Here is a 25,933-nt window from a genome sequence, read left to right as displayed (position 1 = left end):
AATAGTGTTGCATTACCTTCAAATTATTAACTACATATTTATAGGGACCAAACACATTTTATAGAAATGGCAGGATTTGCAGGATTTTATTAATGTTTTTAAAATAAATCTGAACCGAGGTGTCTGGAATAATGGCACAGTGTGTTACATGGCGAGATTGTGCTCATGTCCATAAATTACAGCCAGTCACAATGCAACCTTTGGGTCTGTGAGTGAAGAACTGCATGTGGTTTGAGGCAGATATTGGATTTTTTATTTTTACTTCCATTAGCTATGTTAACCTCCAGAGCGAGAGGCAGCAACTAATAACGATAGCAGGGATGCGGTGGAAAGAAAAATCCATGATATTTAAGAGAGGTGATGATTTTATTAGTTTGCTTTGTGGAATATTTAAAGTGTGGAGCTAAAAATCACTGACACAACATACACCAGTCAGCCATCACATTACCACAACATATGATTAATCATCAATTATAAAAAAGAAAAGTGGTGATAGGATCAAAGCCACCCAAGGCTCACCCATGCCCGCAGACTAAAGGCCCGCCTTTCTGATCCCATACAATACAAATCAGCAGTTAATTTACTGTCTCCTTCTTAAATCTGCTATTGCTTAAAAAGTTGCTATTTGCACTTAAAAAATTAATATATAAATATTTATTTATTTATTTATTCATTTATTACTGATTACTAATTACAGAGGTGAGAAAAAAATGTTAAACATTGTAAATATTGACTGTTTGCATAAACTGAATGTAATTAATCAATAAAAGTCTTTGACACTTATAAACTGCTTGTAATTATACTTCAGTATACCAAAGATAACAAAAAGATCGAAAAACACTGAAGCAGACTTTGTGAAAATTAATATTTGACACACAGCTGTAGATATCATCAACAACCGGCACTAGTGTTTCTTTAATTAATTAATCACAAACAATTACACTTACAATATGGAAAGAATAAAAATACAAGATTTAGGTGTAAAAACCTGAATCATACAATTAACTATTTACAAATACTGTATATTAAGTTTGATTATACTGTATATCTTAAATAGAAGACAAATAGAAAACTGATTAAATCAGAATGTCGAGATCATTGCAGAGATTTTTTGTGGATTTAGAAAATGTATTAAAACTTGTAAAACTTGGCCGTTAAAATATACCATAATTAGTGTGTGTGTGTGTGTGTGTTTTCCTCCTACTTACTACCAACAGAACCCACCCCCTGGGCGCTGATTGGTCAGTTCCTGCGCTCCTTATCGGGATTATATACCGTTTGAAGTTTAACCTGCTGGCCAATCAGAGTGCAGTAGGCGGGGCCTCGGGTTTATCTCCGCCCCTGTGCGCGTCAGGCCGCGGCGCTGCGTGAGGAGGGGGGCGGGGCGTGTGAGCGGCTCTGCGTGGGGGCGGGGCGTGTGAGCGGCGCTGCGTGGAGGAGAGGTGAGCGCGCGCTGTTAGTAAGTAAATTCCTGTACAGTCTGTTTAAAACGCCGGAATGTGTGTATGTTTGTGTTTCTTATGTTCTTCAGGTGTGTGTTTTTGCGTTTATTTGTCAGACATGTGGCTACAGGTGTGTGTATGTGTGTGTGTGAGAGAAAGAGAGAGTGTGTGTGTGTGTGTGAGAGAGAGATAAAGAGAGAGAGAGGAGATCATCAGTGTGCAAAAGTTACTTTCACTTTGGAGCAGCAATGTGTGTGTGACGCTAAGCTAACTGGCTAACTACTGGACATGCTAAAATTATTTCTCTTAAGTTTTTTTTTTACAATAATAATAATAATAATAATAACAATAATAATAATAATAATAATAATAATATAAATGTGAATGTAGGGACTACACTGGGTTTACTGTAAAGAGTAATATCCAGTATAAACTTTAACCTTTCTAATATTATTAGTGTTTATGTTCTTAATTAGAGATGGAAAATGATTTACTTCAGACGTAACACTTAGGTTTAAAACTCAGATGTATAATGAGATAAATGTAAGTTGCCCTGGATAAGGTCATCTGCCAAGTGCTGTAAATGTAAAAATAAATAAAACACACACACACACACACACACACACACACACACACACACACACACACACACAGCAAAATGATGTATACACACTTCAGGAAAAAAAAAAACTTTAAATATTTAAAAACTAAACATATTGCTAATGTATGTCCAATGACGCAGGCGCACCCAGACACAGAGCAGGCTGATACAGAGAGAGAAAATAGATCTTTAACCTCTCTAATGAGACTTGCTTTTGCTTTAAACGCACACACGTACAGACACAAAATAATAATGTTTTACACACACACATGGTCCCAGTGTTATAGTAAACAGTACACACGTGCACGGATGTTAGTTATACCGGTATGAGATGCGCACTACGACCCAGCAGGGGAGTCGCTCACATGACGCTCGGCGTCAAAACAAGAAGCGCATGCGTGATACATGATACTCGGTACTCGTAAACCACGACTTGTTAGTTTTTTTAAATGTTTTAAAAATCTTTGCTTGTCTTGCAGAACACTCGCAAACTGCATTACTCACAATCCAAGGTTTCACTATATTTGATATTATGATAATAATATTATTATATTATTAATATATTATACATCATACTATTTTTTTTCTTAAAGTGTGTATACAGTAAATGTTTTGGTTGACTCTTTATGTAACTATTTTTCTTACTACTTACCGAGGAACTTTACTATACACAACTCAATATTAAGTTAAACACCTTTTCTGTTTTATACAGTGGCAAGAAAAGGTGAACCTTTTGGAATGTTATGGTTTTCAGCATTAATTAGTCATAAGATGTGATCTGATCTTCACCTAAATTAAGAGTATTGACAAATATAATGTGCCTAAAATAATAACACAAAAAATTCTAATCTTTCATGTCTTTATTGAGAATAACCATAAAAACCTCATAGTGGCATTGCAAAAAGTATCCTTGAGTTAATGACCTCAGAAAGCATACCTGGAGTCATGTTAAGAAAATGAGTTTGGAGGTGCGGACTAGAGCTACTTTGACTGTAAAAAAATAAGAAGAATATGCTAATGTGAGCTCTGCCTTGCCAAGAAGAGCTTTCAGAGGATCTATGATCAAGAGTTGTTTATTTTCATAAAGCTGAATAGGGTTACCTCAAGAACTTCGAACAAAATTCACCAGCCTACAGAAGACGGAAAAGTAGACACCCAGTCCAAATGGCTCCGAAAGGATAATGAAGACTCCTCAATGGGGTAAAGAAACAACCCTGAGTGACAGGTCTAAAGGCATCATCAGAACTGGCTTACATCTGTGTTCATGAGTCTACAGTACATAAAACATTAAACAAGTAGAGGTCCATGGCAGGAAACCACGAAGGAAGCCACTGCTTACTAAAAAGAACATTGCTGCATGTCTGAAGTCTGCAAAAGAGCACATTGACACTTCACCGCGGTGTTGGCAAAATGTTTTTGTGCACTGATGAAACTAATATTGAAATCTCAAAAGAATCTGCAGCACTACGTCTGATGTAAAAAGGGCGGTGCATATCATCATAAATACATCATCCCAACCGTGAAGATTTTCTACGGTGGAGGAAACAACATCATTTGGGCCTGCACTGCTGCATCAGGGCGTGGTCATAGAAGGAAAGATGAATTCTCAAGAGTATCAAACAATAGCTGAAACTCTGGAGAAGTTGGATGATGCAACAGGACAATGACCAAAAACACCAGAGCAAGTCCACAGCAGAATATGGCTTCAAAACTATTTGGCCAAGTCAGAGTGTCAGACCTCAACCCAAAAGAGATGCCGTGGAATGACTTAAAGATGGTCGAACACATGGGACATCCAGAGAATATGACAGAGCCAAAGCAGTTCTGCCTTCCTGGGCTGAAATTCCTCCTGAACGATGTGCAGGTCTGATCCACAGCTACAGGAAGCGCCAGTGGGTTACAACCAGTTATTAATTCAAAGGGATCACTTACTTTTTCCACTACCAATTAAAATTTTGAATAAATATGTTTAATAAAGACATGAAAGATCAGAAATTTAACAGTTATATATAACATTATAACAGTTTTTGTGTTATTATTATTTTTATAGGCACATTATATTTGTCAATATTTACATTTTATGAAACATTAATTCAGAAAACCATAAAATTCCAAAAGTTTCACAAACTTCTTCCTGTCACTACAGTATACAGTGGTGTGAAAAATTATTTGCCCCCTTCCTGATTTCTTATTCTTTTGCATGTTTGTCACACAAAATGTTTCTGATCATCAAACACATTTAACTATAAGTCAAAGATAACACAAGTAAACACAAAATGCAGTTTTTAAATGATGGTTTTTATTATTTAGGGAGAAAAAAAATCCAAACCTAAATGGCCCTGTGTGAAAAAGTAATTGCCCCCTGAACCTAATAACTGGTTGGGCCACCCTTAGCAGCAATAACTGCAATCAAGCGTTTGCGCTAACTTGCAACAAGTCTTTTACAGCGCTCTGGAGGAATTTTGGCCCACTCATCTTTGCAGAATTGTTGTAATTCAGCTTTATTTGAGGGTTTTCTAGCATGAACCGCCTTCTTAAGGTCATGCCACAACATCTCAATAGGATTCAGGTCAGGACTTTGACTGGGCCACTCTAAAGTCTTCAATTTGTTTTTCTTCAGCCATTCAGAGGTGGATTTGCTGGTGTGTTTTGGGTCATTGTCCTGCAGCACCCAAGATCGCTTCAGCTTGAGTTGACGAACAGATGGCCGGACATTCTCCTTCAGGATTTTTTGGTAGACAGTAGAATTCATGGTTCCATCTATGACAGCAAGCCTTCCAGGTCCTGAAGCAGCAAAACAACCCCAGACCATCACACTACCACCACCATATTTTACTGTTGGTATGATGTTCTTTTTCTGAAATGCTGTGTTACTTTTACGCCAGATGTAAAGGGACACGCACCTTCCAAAAAGTTCAACTTCTGTCTCGTCGGTCCACAAGGTATTTTCCCAAAAGTCTTGGCAATCATTGAGATGTTTTTTAGCAAAATTGAGACGAGTCCTAATGTTCTTTTTGCTTAAGTGGTTTGCGCCTTGGAAATCTGCAATGCAGGCCGTTTTTGCCCAGTCTCTTTCTTATGGTGGAGTCGTGAACACTGCCCTTAATTGAGGCAAGTGAGACCTGCAGTTCTTTAGATGTTGTCCTGGGGTCTTTTGTGGCCTCTCGGATGAGTTGTCTCTGCGCTCTTGGGGTAATTTTGGTCGGCCAGCCACTCCTGGGAAGGTTCACCACTGTTCCATTTTTTTGCCATTTGTGGATAATGGCTCTCACTGTGGTTTGCTGGAGTCCCAAAGCTTTAGAAATGGCTTTATAACCTTTACCAAACTGATAGATCTCAATTACTTTTGTTCTCATTTGTTCCTGAATTTCTTTGGATCTTGGCATGATGTCTAGCTTTTGAGGTGCTTTTGGTCTACTTCTCTGTGTCAGGTAGCTCCTATTTAAGTGATTTCTTGATTGAAACAGGTGTGGCAGTAATCAGGCCTGGGGGTGACTACAGAAATTGAACTCGGGTGTGATAAACCACAGTTAAGTTATTATTTAACAAGGGGGGGCAATCACTTTTTCACACAGGGCCATGTAGGTTTGGATTTTTTTTCTCCCTAAATAATAAAAACCATAATTTAAAAACTGAGTTTTGTGTTCAATTATGTTATTTTTGACTAATAGTTAAATGTGTTTGATGATCAGAAACATTTTGTGTGACAAACATGCAAAAAAATAAGAAATCAGGAAGGGGGCAAATAGTTTTTCACACCACTGTATATGTTTGTGTGTATATACAGTAAGTCCCCGACTTATGCACGAGTTCAGTTCTGGGGGCAGGTTTGAAAGTCTGAATATATTGAATGAAACATGACGTCATCGAAACACAGCGCCATCTTTAGAAAGAATGAGCGAGTCCATATATTCAGACTTTCATTCAATATATATAGAGTTTTCATTCCATTCTCTCATAAATATTTTCCTAAACGGCTAGCCATAGTATGTGTAAATATATAAATATATATAAAATGCTGTGTGTTAGGTGGCTGGTTAATTATGGAGTCCATTATAATGATTCTTCATTGTTAGAACCTAGAATAGTTTGAAATGTTTTAAAAGATGTTATAAAAATAACGAAAATGAAAATAAAGACCGGTTGTGAATTAAGATCTAATACCAAATATAAAACAAGCTTGAGTAATGTATTTCATTGTCTAGCTAGAAGGAAGATCAGAAGAAACGGCATCATCAACAGCTACTGCAGAGCCACTCGTCTTTACATCAGGTCCTGGAGACAGACTGAAAGCTTTCAGAGTAGCAGCGATAGCCCGAGAGGGAGTGGTGCTGATATTCAGCACAACAGGAAACCTCAAGTGTGATATTGTTTTTATACAACAGTTCCTCCGCACTCCATTTATTATCAACAGATTATGATTTTTTCATTTATTTCATTGGTTATTTCACTCTGTCAACACATGTCCTTATGCCCCTGGTTGAACTAACTGACCGCGACTGGTCGAGCAGGTGACCAACAGTTAGTATAATTAACGGGGGTGAAAATACAGTAGGCTAAAATTCTTAGCCAAAAGGTGAGGAGAATAAACTTTGGAGGGAGTAGACAGTTCTATAAATCTCATTAGTTTCACTTACTTATTTGGCTTTAGAATATGTGTGCGTGAAATGGAAAGCTAGTGCGTTGATGTAGGGTGTAGAATCCCCTGTTCCACACACCAAGTAGTGCCCTTTACCAGGGGTTAGAGGGGGATTTGTCATTCCGCATTGTGTTAGAAGCTTTTGCAGTAATTCTTGTTTTATAGTGTACATAATTCCTTTTAAAGAAATAAAAAAAAATCCTTCTCTAAGCAGTTTTGTAGTCGTGTGTATTAGGGCCGGGAATCACCAGTCACCTCCCGACACGATGTTATCGCCATACCTCGGTATTACAGTTATGCAGTGCTACTACTGTAATGACGCGGGCCTCACGAGGGGCAGAACCGCGCATAAATGATCCAGAACGAGCAGATCCGCAGGTTGCTACTCCGAGGAGTTCTGAACAGGCAAAGCCGCGGCCATTTATACACACGGTGCCGGGCAACGCTGCAATCAGCGTGAGCGCGCCTCACCTGGCGGCGTGTTTATTTAAGGGTCCTAAGGGTCTCTTTGTGTGATCATTTGGGTAACACCGGTAAGGTATCAGGGCCAAAGACAAAGCAAGGCAAAAAAAGAAAATGAAAAGAAAGAAAGACAGACTGACGAGCTATCTCCAAACGGAAAGGTCTTCCTGCGCCTATCATAAGCTCTCTCACAAGCTCTTCTTACACATTATAACATCTCGTGGTGCGGCTCTCCATACCGCACCTCCTAACAGTTACGAGAATTTCAAGAGCTAAAATTTTTTAAATAATAATAATAACAATAATAGTTATTTTCAGAACTCTTAAGTTTTATAGAAGGTTTTTTATTCACCAGATTGACATTGAGAATTTAAACAATACAAACTCACTTCAAATACAAGACTTTAACATTTAACTGAGCAGTGCGTATCTCTGTCCTCCGTCATAATTATTATTTCTAAACAAACCTGGCAATAATTCATTCCTACTACATGGAATTCCAGGGTGGGAATAGTACAGAGTGCTCCACCTGTGTGTTTTGAGACTGGTGTAAGTGTGTGTGCTCAAAGTGTGTTTAAGACTAATTTGCTTACAGAGTTTGGACAAAAAGGGCCGATCTGAGGCTTTTTAGCACACGGAACTTGTGATAATGTACAGTAACGCCATAAAAATGTGTAAAAAAAAAAAAGAATCACGACTCATAAGTGAATCAGTTCTTTTTCTCCCATCACTAGTGTGTATGTGGATATAATTAATCTAATATTAAATGTGAATAAACTTTGATCGGCTGACGTAAAGGCCTATTTCAAGGTCCTATATTGTGTATTTATATAAAAGTAAATGTGTCCTGGTAAACTGTCACGTTCTGCTTTGAGCCGAGTTATTTATTGTTTTTTTTAAACTTCTCTAAACTAATTTAAACTTGAATTGTGTGTAAAGCCTTTCAGCACTCTTTACAAAGACAGTCTAAGTGCACACTTTGTGTCATTTTTCTATTGAAGTTCTGGCTCTTTAAAGTAATAAGTGTGTCTAGACAACCTGATGAGCTAATGCCACTCCTTTAATCCAACATTTCAGGCTGAGAGACGTACACACTCTGAGACATGACGTGCTGGTAAACACGTGAAAACACACTCTGCACTCCAGAAACACAGGTCCAGAATGGGGTCTCCCGTGTGAGGCGAGGTCCAGCACAAACACCGTGCACCGGAGGGTCATTAGGACGTGAGGTTTAGGGCAGAGACCTCAGACGCTCTGAACTTAAATTAAACACCAGAGACTGAACAGGATCAAATCCGCATGTTGTTACAGGTCTGAGAGGAACGCTAAGGTCAGGAGGCGTGTAAACCTGGGGGCGGAGCTTGGAGACAGACATGGCCGGCTTCCTGGATAACTTCCGCTGGCCGGAGTGCGAGTGCATCGACTTGGCAGAGAGGAGGAACACGGTGGCCTCCATCGTAGCTGGTCTTCTGGTAAGTGTGTGTGTGTGTGTGTGTGTGTGTGCAAAAAGTTCTAAATATTATTTTTTCATAAACACAGGGAAACACCAATTTCATTAACATTTCTCTCTCCTCCTGTTTCTCTCTCTCCTCCTGTCTCTCTCTCTCTCTCCTCCTGTCTCTCTCTCCTCCTGTCTCTCTCTCCTCCTGTCTCTCTCTCTCTCCTCCTGTCTCTCTCTCTCTCTCCTCCTGTCTCTCTCTCTCTCTCTCCTCCTGTCTCTCTCTGCTCCTCTCTCTCTCTCTCTCTCTCTCTCTCTCTCCTCCTGTCTCTCTCTGCTCCTCTCTCTCTCTCTATCTCTCTCTCTCTCTCTCTCTCCTCCTGTTTCTCTCTCTCTCCTCCTGTCTCTCTCTCTCTCCTCCTGTCTCTCTCTCCTCCTGTCTCTCTCTCTCTCTCCTCCTGTCTCTCTCTGCTCCTCTCTCTCTCTCTCTCTCTCTCTCCTCCTGTCTCTCTCTGCTCCTCTCTCTCTCTCTCTCTCTCTCTCTCCTCCTGTTTCTCTCTCTCTCCTCCTGTCTCTCTCTTTCTCTCTCCTCCTGTCTCTCTCTCTCCTGTCTCTCTCTCTTCTCCTGTCTCTCTCTTTCTCTCTCCTCCTGTCTCTCTCTCTCTCCTCCTGTCTCTCTCTTTCTCTCTCCTCCTGTCTCTCTCTCTCCTCCTGTCTCTCTCTTCTCCTGTCTCTCTCTGCTCCTGTCTCTCTCTCTCTCTGCTCCTGTCTCTTTCTGCTCCTGTCTCTCTCTCTCTCTGCTCCTGTCTCTCTCTGCTCCTGTCTCTCTCTCTCTCTCTCTCTCTCTCTCTTCTCCTGTCTCTCTCTCTCTCTCTCTCTCTCTCTCTCTCTCTCAGTTCTTCACAGGGTGGTGGGTTATAATCGATGCCGCCGTGTCCTATCCCGACCCAAAGGATCTAAACCATGCTTTTCACACATGTGGAGTTTTCTCTACCTTGGCATTTTTCATGTAGGTCCTATAATAATAATAATATTAATAACAACAACAATAATAATAATAATAATAATAATAATAATAATAATAGCAATGAGCCATATTTCTAGAGTTGGTCTCAGGATGGTGTGTTTACAAACTGCACAGTACAAGAGAACTATTTCAGTAAAACCAGAAATGAACAGAACTTATATTTCTACATGCCTTATAGTTCCTCAGCACTGTGTCAGAACTCCAGATGGGTCTAGAAAATATGTTTGCTAAATTATATCAGAAAGTTTTGGAGAAGTCATGGGAATTTTGGAAATATTAATCAACATTTTGGGTCTAATGTAAAGCAGATCATTTGAGTGTGCATGAGTGTGTGTGTGTGTGTGTGTGTGTGTGTGTGTGTGTGTGTACTGAAAGATTGATGTAACTTCACCACCCCTTCACAAACACACACTAACACACAAACTAACAGGCTCCAGTCCCGCTGGTTGGTGTAATCTGTTTAGTGAGAGGTGTGTGTGTGGTGGACGCGTCACAGCCTTGAGTGTGTACTGACCTCTGTTTTTACACATCTGCACTGACTTGACACGTCCATGTGGCTTTTACACGTCTACATGGCTTTTACACACTTTCCTGTACCAGCACTGATGGTAACAAGCGAGCGTCCTTGAGCTCCCACATGAGTATATAACTTAACTTTATAAATAACAAAAATATTAAATATAAAAGAAAAACTTAACAAACAGCAATCCACAGGATCCAGGGCCCGAATTAATTAAGCGTCACAGAATCGCGAAAAAAAATATTTAGGTCTCAGAGCAGGACATAAAAGTAATTTATGAAGCTTCCTACTCTTACTTTCAGCGAGGAGTTAGGACTGCTCCTAGGAAACTGCTGCACATTATAGTGGGTGTGGTAGTTTTAAACGGTGGAAAAGTGAAATGTGAAAGCTTTATACACACAGACTGCTCCAATCACAACTGTTTAAAGCCCCTATAATAGATCTGTGCACGACCGTCACAGTCTGATCAAAATAATTTTGAACAGAAATGTATATCAGTAAAACAAGAGCAATTTAAACAGCTCAATGCAACTAATATAACAAGTGGTTTCTCCACTTCAGGTCAACACAAAATGCTTCTTTTAATGATGACCACAGACAAAAAAATTATTCTTTAATGGGGGTTGAATAATTTCCAGTGTAACTGTGTATATTGGCACTTATTACAGTTGTGAAAACTCACATGTGGTTGTGAAAATCAGTAGAACGCACGAATGTATTATATTTTCTACCGTAGTCATAGAAAAGACAAGGTGCTGCTGAAATAACAAAGGGCTTGGTCTCGCTACACCAGCACCTCTCTGTAGTACACTCTTGGAAAATACCAAACACACGTCTTGTGTCAGAAATAAAAACAAAAATTTTAGCACTTGCACCCAAAAAACCTCCATCCTTCTCTTGCGATGGTGTTCCCGCAGGAAACAGTAGGAGTAATGTAGTAGTAATCATCATCATCATCATCATCATCAGTGTCTTAAACAAGTATAAATAGTTTGTTTCACAGAGACAGTTCTAACAAACTGAATATTTTACTTTATCGTCTAAAACATCAGTGACATTTCACTCCTCACGCCCACATGTATGAGTTCACATTACACTGTGACCGTAGGAGTGGTAATGTGATGTAAGGAATAAATTAATAAGCATCTGTCTGCTGAAAGCAAGAGCAGGTAGTGTAGTCCGGGTAACAGGTTATCCATGCAGCTTTATTGGTAGTGTGTGTGTGTGTGTCTGAACAAGAGAAAAGCAACATCATGAGTGTAAAATTACTGACAGTGAAAGGTTCCTTCTTATCCTGCAAGATGATAACAGCTGGTTCCTCTACACAAGGCAGATGTTTATCATGCAGTGGCGATCACGTAACACCACCGTTTACGTGTCCTGAATGAGGTAGGACAGGGCAACTGTGGTGAATTTGAGTCTTAAAAAATATAGTTGTTAAATGCTCCAGATGCAGGCGTCACCCTGTCACTGTTTCACTTCCTCATTTCTCGGTTCCTCTGGTTGTGCATTTGCTTGTGATTGTGGAAACGGGAGGTGAAACAGCGTTTGAGGAAACACTTTATGTGCATTAAACTGTTCTGCACTTCTTTATTTGTTGGAATCTCGTTCATCAAAATGAACAAATCTTTTTTTTTTTTGGTAGTCATTTAGTTCATTTCGTTCTTTTGATCAGAAATAAACTAAAATGTTACATTTTAAATAAAGACCCCCAAACCGTCTACATACACAAATTTTGGTTCCAGTAATGAGAATATTACACTACAGCTAAGGACATATTATAATAAACAGAAGGAGCAGCTCATCTCCTATATCTTCTGGTCCGAGTCGTTTGTTGTTTTGAATCTATCGCACTGCGTAGTGTCTATGGGAGTCACGTGATTTAAAAAACGAACGACTCGAACGGTAACTACTCATTTCTGTTTCCTGTACATAACCAGCGGGGGTTTATCGATGCTTTGCGCATGCGCGCCCAGTAGACAGTGAACAAATCACTCTCTGAGATACTCGTTCTTCTGAGTCACGTTACAGACTCGTTCAAAAAGAATGAATCGTTCATGAACGTCCCATCACCATTGGACAGGTCTGTGCTACAAAAGCATCCCAATGACTTCTTAACCCCAGCTTAAATCCTCTGTGGATCCAAAATCTGAGTTATTATTTAACAGTAACATTATACAGGTGTTTAACTGACACATCTGTGATTTCAGGCCACACTGTTTTATCTAAACACATAAGTAAAGATTTCTCACTTGTGCACTCACACTCAGTAGTGACCATGCTTAATTCCCATTTATGCAAAAGTGATGTGCTGATGCAGGTCCGTGTCCAACAGAACAGGAAGGACTTGAATAAAGTTTTAACATTTACACGGAAATATTCTTATACACACGTAAGAATCTCTCCCTGAGAAGAGACTCACCGCATGAATCCACACGAAGCACTTCAGGTTTTTTTTTTATAATAATAATAATCATCATGATTTTTTGCTCTATGTGTCCAGCGTTGAATACTTATTTGAGCACGAATGTCTGGAATGCGGCTGTGAATTTATGACTGAAATAAAGCTGCTCACAGTTTCAGTCAAAAGGCAGCGTTTTGATCGAAGGCGAGATGAAAACGCCCGGCGGTATGAGCCGCTTTATCTTAGTCGTAAAAGAGCAGCAACTTCTGCAAAGCAGACGAAATGTGAAAATCAATAATAATACCTGAGAAAAACAACAAAACACAAACAGATACTCACTAAATAAATACTGCGTGCCGAAGTGAGCAGCTTTATTTCACTCATAATCACAGAAAACAACAAGGCGCGATGCACGGTGTCTGTGGAAGGCTGAAATGTGGTTGTGACCATGACTTTTTAGAAAATATAAAATGTTCTGATTGTTTTGATTAAAAGGCAGATGAAAGCGAGCGCTGATAGAACCGGATTTAATCTAAAGTAAATTTCTCATAGGACTGTCCATCACCTCCATGGACATCCATTCTCCTCAGCTTTTGGCTATATAGTATCAGTAACAATTTAAAACTAGTCAGTCGCCAGCTCAGCCAGTCGCGGTTACTTAGTTCGACCAGGCACGGAAGCATACAGTACATGTTGGTGTAGAAAAATAACTGGTTAAATAAACAAACAATTAATAATCGGTTAATAATGAGAAATGATTTGTTTGTTGTATAAAAGTAAATTCACACTCGAGGTCGTGCTGTTGTACTGAATATCAGTAACTGTGATATCTACAGTCTCGGGCTGCACACTCATGTCTACTAACGCATCTCAGCCATCCTGATATCCAGCACAACAGCACTGCTGCTTATTTATTATCCCCATGATAATTATGTTATTGTTCATGATCAGAGATATAAAAGTTTGTTTTTTCAGTTTCTCTCCTCTTTTTTGCCTGATCGCCTGATCTGGAAAATCCGACCTCGTGTTCAAATGGACAATGTCACATCACATACTATATCTGATCACATTTAAATACAAATACTGCTCAATCGTGAACATTATATCTACAACATATTAAACATTTGCATTCTTTAAAGGTTTCATCTTGTCAAAACAAATTTTTTTTTTTACATGTACATCTAATGTTATAAATCATTCAAAGTCTATTAAAAACACATTGTGAGCTTTGCTGTTCAACAGTTCTGGGACTGGCAGTTTACAGCGGATGTGAGTCGTGTGGGTCAGAGTGGGTGAAGATTTAAGTTCTGTGATTTCCTGCACATCATTTTTAAATGTTAACGATCCATTATCAATGAAGCATACCGGATGTGTTTTAATGCATTCGGTGTAAAGTGGTACTGACTCCCTGTTCTTTATACTAGAGTGTCTGCTAAGACAGTGTGTGTGTGTGTGTGTGTTTTGCAGGATTAATGCAGTGTCAAACGCTCACATTCGTGGGGACGTGTTCGAAGACGGCTGCCTCGGAAGGACAGGTACGTATTCCAGCCGCTAGCGAGTGGTACCGATATATAATATAGACTACAGCACTAACTCCGCATGCAAAGAATTTTCAGCTTAAAAACAAAAATTTTGCAAAAACTTTTCTTTGAACTGAACGGCTGCTAAGTTGCGTTCACATCCGAGAGACGTCCAGAACGTATTTGTGTCGGTGACAAGCCAAGTGAGGTGAGTTTATGATTTTTCTTTTTTTTTTGTTGCATTTATTAATACATCAGTCTCTATTTCCCTATTTCTCTATTTGACAGGTGTGAAGGTGATGAATGTCCTGTGTTTCAGGTCTTAAGTTTGGTCACATGATGGTGTTTGTGTAGTAATAGTGTACTCGCCACATAAACAGTTGTTAGAACTTACAGTAACATCACAGAGGAGACATTCATTTGGTCTTTTTGTAAGGAGTCTCTAGTGTCGGTGCAAAGGCGTACCAGTTTACAATATAGAGGTTTATGTTCCACTGGAAATATTTCAGAACAGAGCGTTTTGTATTGTTTTTCTCAATTTCCTCCTGATGAGAGAACAACAGGTTACAGCAGCTGGTGTGGACAGGAACTAACATGTTTTTCAACATTCCATGTTCATACGTTATTAACCTAAACTAAAATATAGTTTTTAATTGATGTTAGAATTACATTTTTATTTCTTATGTTGTATTACTCCAGAGAAAGACACAACACAGATATCATGGGTTATGCAGTACATGGGTCATAAAAATAGATAGTGAGGTGCACAAACAACAACAAAATATATTGTTTACATTTAAAAAAACCTAAAACTATATATATATATATATATATACACACACACACACACAATCGAGCCCGAAATTATTTACACCCCTGGCAAATTCTGACTTAAAGTTACTTTTATTCAACCAGCAAGTTTTTTCTTGATTAGAAATGACACAGGCGTCTCCCAGCAGATAATAAGATTATGTAAAAAGGCATCATTGTGGAAAAATTATTACTCATCTTTTATTTACATTTGAACAAAAGTGGCATGTCCAAAATGATTCATACCCTTCACAATAACCAATAAAAAACGCATTTATTGGCCATTAGCGCAATCAAATGCTTCCTATAATTGTTAACCAGCTGATTCATCTTTCGCGATGAGCTCCAACAGGTTGAAGGGTCTCCTTGGTATCACCCTGATCTTTAGCTCCCTCCACAGATTCTCTATTGGATTTAAGTCAGGACTATCTGTATAGTATTTCACAAAAGTAAGTACACCCTGCCATTTCTGTGTCTCCATCTCCTAGGAGCTCGTCTTTGGCTCTTCATCGGTTTCCTGATGATGTTCTCCTCTCTCATCGCCTCCATCTGGATCTTGTTCGGGGTTTATGTTGCAAAAGGTGAGTTGCTTCTTTCTTTCCCAAAATATGAAATTACACATCATACCTGATACGTCTATAGCTTACCATTGGACACAAAGATATTCAGAGTTTTTCCAAATGTGAGACTAACTTATTGTACTGATACCATTACCTGTACCTTAATGAAGCAAATTATATAGCATGGAAATAAATTAAAACCACACTTTTTTCTTTCCGTGCTCCCTCAGGACTTCCTGTGCATCCGGGATTGTGTGTGTTCTTCCAGAACTTGTTCATATTTTTCAGGTGAGTGAGCGTGTCGATGAATTTAACCTCGTGGAGCTGACGGGGGCATCATTGGCTAATGTTCCACTTGTACTCTGTTCTAGCCACACGGAAATATTACCAATATTACCAATTTCCAACACTATAATCATATTTTTACCTATAACAAAATGCAAACATTTAGTAAATGATGTAAAATATAAAATAAATAGACATTAAACCTCAGTTAATCTTAATTTATGATTCCTCTCGGCACCGGCTGCTTTAAAAAACAAACTGAAAGTGACTCCCTTTTCTTCTTGCTGCCGTCCTTGATAACGTTACCCATGGTGCTGTGTCTTCACTAAATCTTACACAGAATGCACAAAAATATGTAAACTCAAGCTTTCCATTGACGTAAACGAGTTTTGAACGGCTCCCAGACGTACACGCAACTGAAACCGGTGTTTGATTTGGCTCAGTTTCATCGCTCGTGTGCCGAAAATATGCCAAGAAAATTTTCTAACAAAATTTAGTTCTTAAGGTAAAAATTCTTAAGGTGGGTCATTTAAATGCCGAGGTACCATCGTACAGTTCTAGTATTTTTTAAAGGGTAAATTTTATTTATAATATTATTAAATTAGTAATAAATGAATATAAGTTTTGCTTTGTGTCGTGAGTCCCGCCCTTTTTAAGTAATCATGTAAATATAATCTATGTGAGCCGTGCCAGCTTGTTTATTTATTGTCCAGTTATTAAACAACAGATTATTTGGATCTCTAAGCGTTCGAAAAAATTGAAAAAACTGCAGGAATTAAACACCACCGTTTTAACATAAGAAATCCTGTTAATTTATTATTTTATTCTAATATGCCATGAAAAACTAAAATACTAGCACACCTGTATGAGTTTCTTTTTTAATTCTGTTCACGTAGCACAATCATAAGCTCATATTAAAGAATTTACAGCACCATCTGTTGAATTTTGGAACAAAATAAAATTCTTATGTGTTATCTTAAAGTGCGCGGAGTGAAAGTGTGAGATTGCATTTATTAAGTAGACTTCAACTGCACACTCATAGGCACGTATTAAAAAATTTACAGCGCCCTCTTATGAATTTTAAGATGAACTAGATTTTTTTCAAGATAGATTTTTTTGATACAAGTGTGTTTTTCTATTAAAATTTCAAAGTAGCATCTCTTCCCTTGGACCGATTGCAATGAAAAAAAGCCTGTACTGTATGTTACCTAAGCTTGGCCAATCTCCATTAAAATTTGTTTAAAAGTTTTTTACGTGATTCGTGCACAAACAAACAGACAGACAAGAATTCCAGAAACGACCTTGGTGTGTCCTATTACTCATCTTACACCCTCTATATTAACTTACAGAAACATTCTACAGTAAGTTGTGGTTCAAAGATTGGGAGCAGGAGAGTGGAATCTGAAATATGGGTCAGGTTTCATCATGCACAGGCTGAGAAATACATACATTCCTATTTTGTAATGCCTGATAATCTGTTTTGTAGCTTTTATAATTTAATTGGTCTCAATCTGGCAACCCATCGTTACAGAACTGAGCTGCTAGACTGCACACTGGAACACTGCAGATCTTTATTTGCTCTTTGGTGAAGTCTCATCCCGTGTTCCCGTGAGGAGTTTCAGTTATCTGTTGCCATCCCGAGTGCAGATGATTGGAAAAGTCTGTAAAGCCTGAAATCTTGAGTTTATCTTGGCTATAAGCCTGAGAACGCTTTTAGCTTCCCAGTTTGTCCTCAGGCTATCTGCTCGATAAAACTGACCTCGAGCAGCTGTGTGTCTAACTGAGAGTTAAAGCTTTTATAATCCTGTGTGCTTATTTCATTCTCCTATCTTGCAGCTACATTAATGAACCCTTTTATTATGTACAACACTTTGTAGATATATAATCAGTGTGTGTTAGTGATTACTGCCAGCTGAGCGCTACACTGTGTATTCATTATGCAGGTCCTGAGCTCTTTATTAAACTGTCCTACCATCTCTGTAGATGGACAGTTGGAGATAGACGGTATTATTTCCCTTCGAGTAGGGAGTGTCTGGTGTCAGGGTGTGTTGGATTAAGTGTCCAGTTCCATCATTAATAAATTGAAGGCAAAATGATGTTCTTATTTTTGCTATTTTTTGCAAATATGTAAACATTTCCCCAAACCATAACTCAAAAACTGTGATACAATCTGAACTGTAAGATTCTTTGAGTTATTCAATCTTGATTTAAGACAGACTTGACAAAACCTGAACTATACCTTAAAGAGAATCAATTAAGCATTGTACTAGAGCTGTAGCTATCGAGGAGTTAAGTAATCGAGCATTCTACCAAAAAATGAATCGAGTAATTGGATGAAATGTACTTTTGCTTAATTAAACAGCAATCTAAAATTTATAAGAGAAACAAAGATCAATTGGATTACTTTTTAGAAAAAAAATGTTTAAACATGTTTTTAAGGCGGCTTAAACATGAAAGATGGAAACGTAGTCGTAGCGCTAAAACTCGCGGTGAATCATGATGCATGGTACTTCTGGCCACCGCGTAAAACCGCATAGGTGATATAGAGGTATTAAAGTTGACTGAGATGAATTAAGTGCGTTACGGTGCCATACATTCTTATTTTAAATCCTTTTCTCAGATGCAAAAAAAAAAAAAAAAAAGGTATTTCAAATGACTTTAAGGATCATAAAACTAAGGCACACATTGAAATTAATAATTATACAAAAACACTACTTTGTGCAACTTAAATTTCAGAACTAAAGGTTTCTAAATCTACAGCTCAGGCTTCATGACATAAGCTTTTAATGACCATTTCTATTGTTTTCTCTTGCTGGTTTCTTCTTCTCTTGCTGATATTTTTATCGCTTTCTTCCATTTTGCAGCCCACAACCGAACGCTCCATCAAATCAATACACAGCTAACTGTTTGCGTCTGCTTCCGCCTTTTGGATGACGTAATCGCTTCTTCTTCGTTGGTGTTTACTGGCGGCTTGCATCCGGAAGCGCACTTTGTCACAACGCGCTGTCAACAAATAATTGCGCAAAAACAGGATGCAAGCTTTATTTTTAAATTAATTAAAAGAAGCTTTGAGGCAGAAGACTTTGCTTAGATAATTTTTTGTAATCGAATTACTCGAGTTACTTGAGGAATCGTTTCAGCCCTACATTGTACTGTACGGTTAAACTGATTATTAATCGATCATTGATTGGTTCACTGTCCTGAGCTCGGATTTACTAATCGTCTCAAAATCAAACCTACTGTAGGAATCTCACAAAGTTCTTTTAGGACTGAAAATATTTCTAGCTCAGAGCAGGACCTTAAAGTTATTTACGAAGCTTCCTACTCCTACATTCAGCGAGGAGTAGGACTGTGCCAAAGAAGGTGTCTGGCGTCACTTTTTAGGACACTGGGAGCTGTGAAGTAGGCTGCACAGTATAGTGAGTGTTGTAGCTTTAACAGATTTTTGCAAATTGTTTTAAATTGTGCAAAAGCGAAACTGTGAAATCAGCGTCAGTCTTGTGAAAGCTTTATGCGCACAGACAAAACTTGTATATATTTGACTCGGCTGCTCCAATCACAACTGTTTAAAGCTCCTATAATAGATTTATGTAGGACTGTCATAATCTGATCAAAATGATTTCAAAAAGAAGAAAAAACTGGAGAGAGGATGAGAGCGTGATGGAGAGAGGAGAAGGCAGTAAAATGTAAAGAAATAATTAAATTAAAATTCTGCCCTGCTCTTACCACTACAGACAAAAAGAGTGAGTGGACCGCACTTTGTGAAAGCATCAATACCACCTGACAGTTTGTGCACGTACCCCTGAGGGGTGTAAAACACAATCAACGCTGAAATTTCAGCTTATTATGCAAAAAACTATCTCAAAAATTATCTAAAACAAAAAAAAATTTTTGTGTACACTGTCAAATACTTTTATATAAATATCTCTACACGAACACTATTTTCTCACACCTGTTTTAACAATGTTATATATAAATAGCTTTTACTTCTACTCCTAAAAGTAGGACCAAAATTGCATCACTCTGAGAATTTTTGGCCACTTAGAAGTGATTTCCTACTCTGAGACAATTAGTAAATACAGATTTTGGTCATGGCTGGAAGAAGAGCCCCAAAGACCAAGGAGTGTCATGTAGTTATATTGTTCACTGCACAAGACTGGTGTTTGTTGTTAAATGAGGACGAAGAGCTTCATGCTTATCGGTGAGGGGGAAAAGTCCATAAATTCCGCTGATGAAAAAGTGATCAGATGATTAACAGAAAAGGGGAGACGTATATGCTGATCTAATATACTACTCAATATGTCACCAGCCTGTTCTCTTTAGGAAGTAATATCCTCCCCCCCGCTGCTTCCTGCACAAGAAGCTTGGATGATGAACAGATGCACTAGGCTTTGGCTTACCAACATGAAATGTGTAACTACAGAGTGTAATGAGGGATCAGTTAATGATAATGAAGAAATACTTCCTAGATAAATGATTAACTCATTAAATAGGTAAGAACTCAAATTGTTTATCTCATCCCCTGCTTGTAGCATGATCTGTAGAGTGTAAAAGAAAATGACTGTGCATGCACTTAACAATCTCTATTTATTTACCAAATGACAACCAAGTCATGTTAGTGCTTATGTTAGTACGTCCCCGACTTACGAACATTTGAGTTACGAATTTCCGCTAAATATGAACGGACTGCAGTTATATGAACATTCATACAGTAAATGTGAACACAATTTACAATTATATACAACACTTTCAGTGTGTAAGTGAATGTAAAAAAATGTCTAAAGGCTGGTATATTGTAGGGGGGGGCGGGGGATGAGTCAGCCTCACCGGTTTCAGTGAATTAGTCCGGGAGCACGATGATAGAAAATGTCGGTGCTGTAAAGCTGTCCTGATGGTGAATAATCTTAATTTTGGAAAATCCCAGTTCACAGTCCAATACAGTGGAAAACATCTCCGAGACAAAATGGTGTCCGTTCAAGTGTGCAGTAAACACCATGTAAAGTTGTCCTTCCCCAGACGTCTTCTCAGGTTCTCTTTTAATGAGGTCAGCTAACCCTGCTGTGTCACTGGGATTCCCCTCACAATTTAAAGGTGCAGTCTCACGAAAGTACAACGCGGAACCCAAGCACCAAACCTGTATGTTTTTTTTTTATGCTTTACATTGTATAGTTGTGTCAAAGGTGTATGAGTCTCTCTTTGTCAGACTTGCAAACTAATTCGACTTACGAACATGCTCCTGGAACAGAACCCATGGACTTGGAGCATGATGTTGTTTACTGAGAATTACAGTCTGCACCAGTTGCTATGAGACAATCACACCAATGTGGTCTCTCAGAATCCTGTATACAGGAGCAAATGCGCTTAGTAGCAAAGTGCCAAATATGTCACAAGACTCAAAGCCCCCTTGGTATTCAGTGGATAGGGTTAGCTATATTCTCATATACTGTATCTCACTAAAGGTTTATCTTCTGGATCTAAAAATCAGCAGCTTGCATCTTATACACACCTCCCTCCTTTATTAGCCATTAGCAAACCTAACACCTTCCTGTGTTGGAAACGGTCCTCTTCTATGTTTGTATGATTGAGTTTGCAAAGTTCTGCATGGCATAAGCCAAAAAAAAGTTATCTTCTGGAGAAATCAGTTTGCTGATGTAGTCACTGTAGTCGAGTGCTTTACCTAGACTTACACGTTAATGCTGGTGGGCTTCCTGTCTCGATATGTCACGTCTTGTTTATCAAGGTCAGGGGTCACCTATGCATGGTGAGTAAATACATATTCTCCAAATGAAGACATGGAAAGCATTTGTCGTTTAAATTTCGTTGGAATAAATTCATTATCCTCTGTTCCTCTGCAATTATACCGGGGTTAATTAGCAAACCGCTCGGTGTAATCATAACCCAAGCAATCACCAGTACTGCAACCTCCAAATCATGCTGTGTTGAGTATAACACACACACACACACACACACACACACACACACACACACACACACTGCAGAAATTCAGCTCTTGTGTGAGCTCATATGGTGCTGGTTGATTGCCCCAATTAGGACACATTACATGACAAACCCAACAATTATGTGTTCATTTAGTCGTAATCTGAGCCTCTCGCAGGGACAGAGGACAGACAGTGTTACATCTGCAGGCAGTCAGCATCTCTAAAGTCTCTCAGCATCGCTGGCGGATCAATGACAGTGGGGAATAAACATTAAAAAACATTATTAAATATTAACTACAAATGATCTACTGCACTTACTGTCTTATTATTTGTCCAAATGATGTGACCCGCCCACCTGACATTCGTTTATTCATTCACTTATCGTCTATACCGGTGTACAGGGTTGTGGTGGGGCTGGAGCCTATTCCAGATACCAATCCATCGCACCGCACACACACACACACACACACACACACACACACACACACACACACACACACACACACACACACACACTACAGGCAATATGGGAACACTAATTAAACTAATCTGCATGTCTTTGCAAAACCAGAGTACCCAGAGGAAACTCACAAAGTATAGGGAGAACATGCAGACTCCTGAGGACAGACTGCAGAACTTTGCTCAATCCACTCGTGCATAATCTTCAATTTGCTACAGAGATCCTTCGCCATGCCTGTAGGAAGAAAGATTAGGAGCTCAAGTTTGGTGATTTTCATCCTCCCCTATGTACATGTATCGGAGGACTGGTAGCACTTGTAGACCTGTGTGCCATTACTTCTGATTCAGTGGTCCCATGCGATTTATGTGTGATGGGCACGATAGGTTTATAGATTAGTGTCTAATGCAGCTTAAAAAATGCTGAATGAATTAATTCACAAAATAAGTGAGTTCTGTGTGACTCTGTATCTGGGGTACACTGTGTAAAGTGATTTAATAAAACTTTGTCATGCTTGTTTTTTTGTAAGACATTGCTGTATTTTATTCTTTTAATCCTTGGAAAGCTTTTTCTTCTGTCCCATATTGCATGAGAGCTGTGTGTTGCTTAATAATAATAATAATAATAATAATAATAATAGGAAACAGCTATTTTAATTAGGTTTCTATTAACTCATTAACAAACCATGTCTGAGATTAATACTGAGAGGTATCTAAGAATAAATAATGAGAAATAAAACAAACCAGCACTTTGTTTAAAGCTAATAGCTGTGTGAAACTGCTTTGATGAAGTGGATTGTCTGCAGGGACCGGACCGGACCGGACCGGTGTCTCCTGAGCTCCTGAGCGATTCCCGAGTGTATGGAGTTGACGAATTATGTGTGATATTCATGATCATCTCTCTTCCCAGTATGCGAGTGGGGTTTTCCTGGCAGCGGTTTGTGACTTCGGTCCCAGATGCGTCTCTGAATAAGCAGAGTGAAGGGGAGAGTGAAGAGCGAGATCTTTCCTTAGTGATTTGTTTTTAGAAGTGTTTAACTGGTGTACAGTCCCATGTGGCATGTGTATAATCACCTGGTGTTTGTTGTGTACGCGGTTCCTTTTTCCCATTTTATAGATCCTACAGCCTGTGTAATGAGTCCTGTGGATCATTTTGTATTGTATCAGGTGCAGACTGGTGTTACTGGTTACATGTTATCACAGGATAATTATTGGCCTGATCTCTGGGTGTAATTAGGCCGTTTTCACAGTAGGAACGATTGCTCCTCGCCCCTTCCTCATTCCCCCATGTTTATTTTCCTCTTTTGTCTCCTTTCTCTGGCACACTTATGTATTTACACCATCGGATACAGCAGGTGGCAGCTGTCATTAAACACAAGAGAACAAATAAGTTAACTTTTTGCAATGCCTAATATTACAAGATTGTAAATGTTTCGCGATAAGCTCAGTTTACAAGTTCAGTTTTTTCGCCGTCCTCCATCAGATGCCTTAAAACCTGGCAGTAGAATTTGCTATTGATGGTCTGGCCCCTGCACGTGAATTCGCGAAGCACAATGCTGCAATTACGAAAAAGACGATGAGCATGCACTCGGTTGAGCTGTGGACCTGCCTCGCCTTTTTCAGTGGTGGAGATGACGGGCTCTTCCACTGTGAAGACTGTTTCTTCGTCTCAGGGTCGTACCCGGTGTTCCTTCTGCTCCTGGGGCAGCAGTCTGGGACAAACTTGACAGCAACACGGCACATGTTCATATCACACGTGAGGATCGCCTGGACTGTTCCATATGACACACCAACAATGTTAAGTGGGGGAAAGGGTTTGTAGAATTAGCTAAGTAAAGTAAAAAATAGTAGAGTTAAGAAATAGTAGTGTATCTTACGCCTTGTGTACGCCAAATTTACAGATGAGAAATGGAAAAAGTAGATAAAAGGATAAAGATGAAGTTTTGTCTTAAAACCACTCTAGCGTGTTAAAACTCACTTATACCACTTCAGCGCTGTTATTTCAGTCAAAGTAAAAATATGAACTAATCCCAGTCAAAATATTCACTTTATCTTCTCTAATTAATATCTATTGGTGCAGGTGTTTGTTTACATTGAGACAGTAGCGCATTAGTAGATTATTTTAAAGTAGATTATTAAATCCCACACATAACTGTTCATAACATCACTTTTACTCAACATTCAGATTTCACTTACAGTATGGTGCAGATTAAACTTCAGTCAGAGATCTAAGTACTGCAAAAGTTTCATTGAATTCTGTCCAGCGGTCGATTTAAGACGCGCCCACAGTTTGACGAATGCGCAGTACTGTTTGCTGTCAAAATGTACGGTTTATAATCTGGCACAAATCTGTTATACCAAATACCAAAGTACTGCCAAAGTTTAGTTAAATCCTGTCCTGCCAGTTTTGCGTGATGCTGTGACAGAAATTTTTCTGAGACTGGTTTCTGGTCCTCCAGTGTATGAAACGTAAAGATTTTATGTACAGCATGAGTTCAGAGTGTATTTGAGAGAAATGTATATGTGCAAATGAAACCCTGTCTCTCCATCCTGCAGCTCTCTCGTCTACAAGTTTGGACGCACTGAGGACTTATGGGGCTGAGGGGGTGCCACAGCTTCCGGCCAATCCTGAGGCTTTGACCTTTGACCTAGATTATATTTTAGTAAGATCACTGAAATCTCATGTAGAATCTTTGAATTATTTAGTGTAGTGTTAGAGATTGTCCATTTCCCAGAGGACCATACTGCATCACGCCTCGGGTGTCCTGCCTGTCCTGCTGTACCTGATGTGTGTCACGAGGAGTCCGAAATCCTTTACATCAGTTTGTGACCAAATTATTTGCTTCTGTGTAGTTAATGAAATGAAAATAATTTGAATGTTTTATTTTTTAAATGTTTTTGTTTTTTTGCTGAACTCTTACTGAAAATCCAGCCGATATATTTCATGCAGAGTAACAGCTCTGTTTTAGTCTTCTGTTTTTTATTTGTATAACTTGATGAACTACTGACTCTAACTTGGCAACAGTTAGATAATTAAATGCATTGGCACGTCTCTTATCATCATCATGGCATGCACTGCCAAAATCTTGAACATGAAAATATCTTGAATATATTTTTATATTTCTGATTAGGTCTTAAGTGTGTATTATTGGCCAGTACTTCTATCTGTAACTAAACCATTGGTTTTTATCAATGTACATATTCTAATACACTGTTTCTATGGTAACGGCTCGTGTACAATGACTAGTACAGTGTACTCGCTGCATACAGTGTGTGAAGCACAAAATGTAAAATAAATAATAAACTGACTTTTTAAACATGTGGTGAAGTTTTTTTGTTTTTTTTACATTTATTTATGGAAGACTTCTCCCGCTATAGGAAAGTCTACTTTACAGAGGTTTTTACATTTTCTATTAAATTCACTACAATACTCTGTCCTTTACTTATTTTAAGTCTAGTCTAGTAGGATTTTATTGTCATTCCAACCGTAGTTCAGTACACAGTGAAACCAAACAATGTTCCTCCAGAAACAACATAAATCAACAAAACTAACTAGCTACAGTAAGACAACTAATTAGCACCATAAATACGCAAACTATTTAAGAACAATACGAAAATACACGGCCAAAATACATCATGGATGCTGATTTTTTTTTTATGTTATACATATAGCATGGTTAAAGTTTATGTAACATGGAAGTGACCAATCTTTCTTCCCTAAAAATTTCAGTTGCTAACTAAACAGCGTTATGCTGTCTCGTTTCAAACAATAATCATAAAAAAACAAATTATTTATCATTCTTTATGATTTATTAATGCTAAACTTGGTG

At 38.6% G+C, this 25,933-nt stretch overlaps 1 protein-coding gene across 2 annotated transcripts; it reads left to right on the top strand.

Moving 5' to 3' along the window:
* Positions 1 to 1,394: 1,394 nt before the first annotated feature.
* On the top strand, positions 1,395 to 25,420 carry LOC128523884 (transmembrane protein 50B-like). 2 transcript variants are annotated; one of them, XM_053496057.1, is made up of 7 exons: positions 1,395 to 1,459; positions 8,456 to 8,616; positions 9,479 to 9,591; positions 14,001 to 14,068; positions 15,352 to 15,444; positions 15,654 to 15,711; positions 24,660 to 25,420. In XM_053496057.1, the coding sequence occupies exons 2-7, from the start codon at positions 8,518 to 8,520 to the stop codon at positions 24,703 to 24,705; spliced, it is 477 nt and encodes a 158-aa protein (XP_053352032.1). In that variant the 5' UTR covers positions 1,395 to 1,459; positions 8,456 to 8,517; the 3' UTR covers positions 24,706 to 25,420. The 2 variants fall into 2 exon arrangements, with proteins under 2 accessions (XP_053352032.1, XP_053352033.1); XM_053496058.1 differs by having other exon boundaries at positions 1,425 to 1,442.
* Positions 25,421 to 25,933: the final 513 nt, after the last annotated feature.

This window comes from Clarias gariepinus, chromosome 5 (genome assembly GCF_024256425.1).
Source record: "Clarias gariepinus isolate MV-2021 ecotype Netherlands chromosome 5, CGAR_prim_01v2, whole genome shotgun sequence".
NCBI lineage: Eukaryota > Metazoa > Chordata > Actinopteri > Siluriformes > Clariidae > Clarias > Clarias gariepinus.
Note: the sequence above shows the minus strand (reverse complement) of the source record. Positions and strands in the feature narration are given on the sequence as shown.

Bases quoted from the DNA above. Each gene is read 5' to 3' on its own strand.
- LOC128523884 (XM_053496057.1), top strand. From the start codon at position 8,518: ATGGCCGGCTTCCTGGATAACTTCCGCTGGCCGGAGTGCGAGTGCATC. The intron at 14,069-15,351 runs GTACGTATTCCA...TCCATCTCCTAG, and splicing joins CGGCTGCCTCGGAAGGACAG to GAGCTCGTCTTTGGCTCTTC. The intron at 15,712-24,659 runs GTGAGTGAGCGT...TCCATCCTGCAG, and splicing joins AACTTGTTCATATTTTTCAG to CTCTCTCGTCTACAAGTTTG.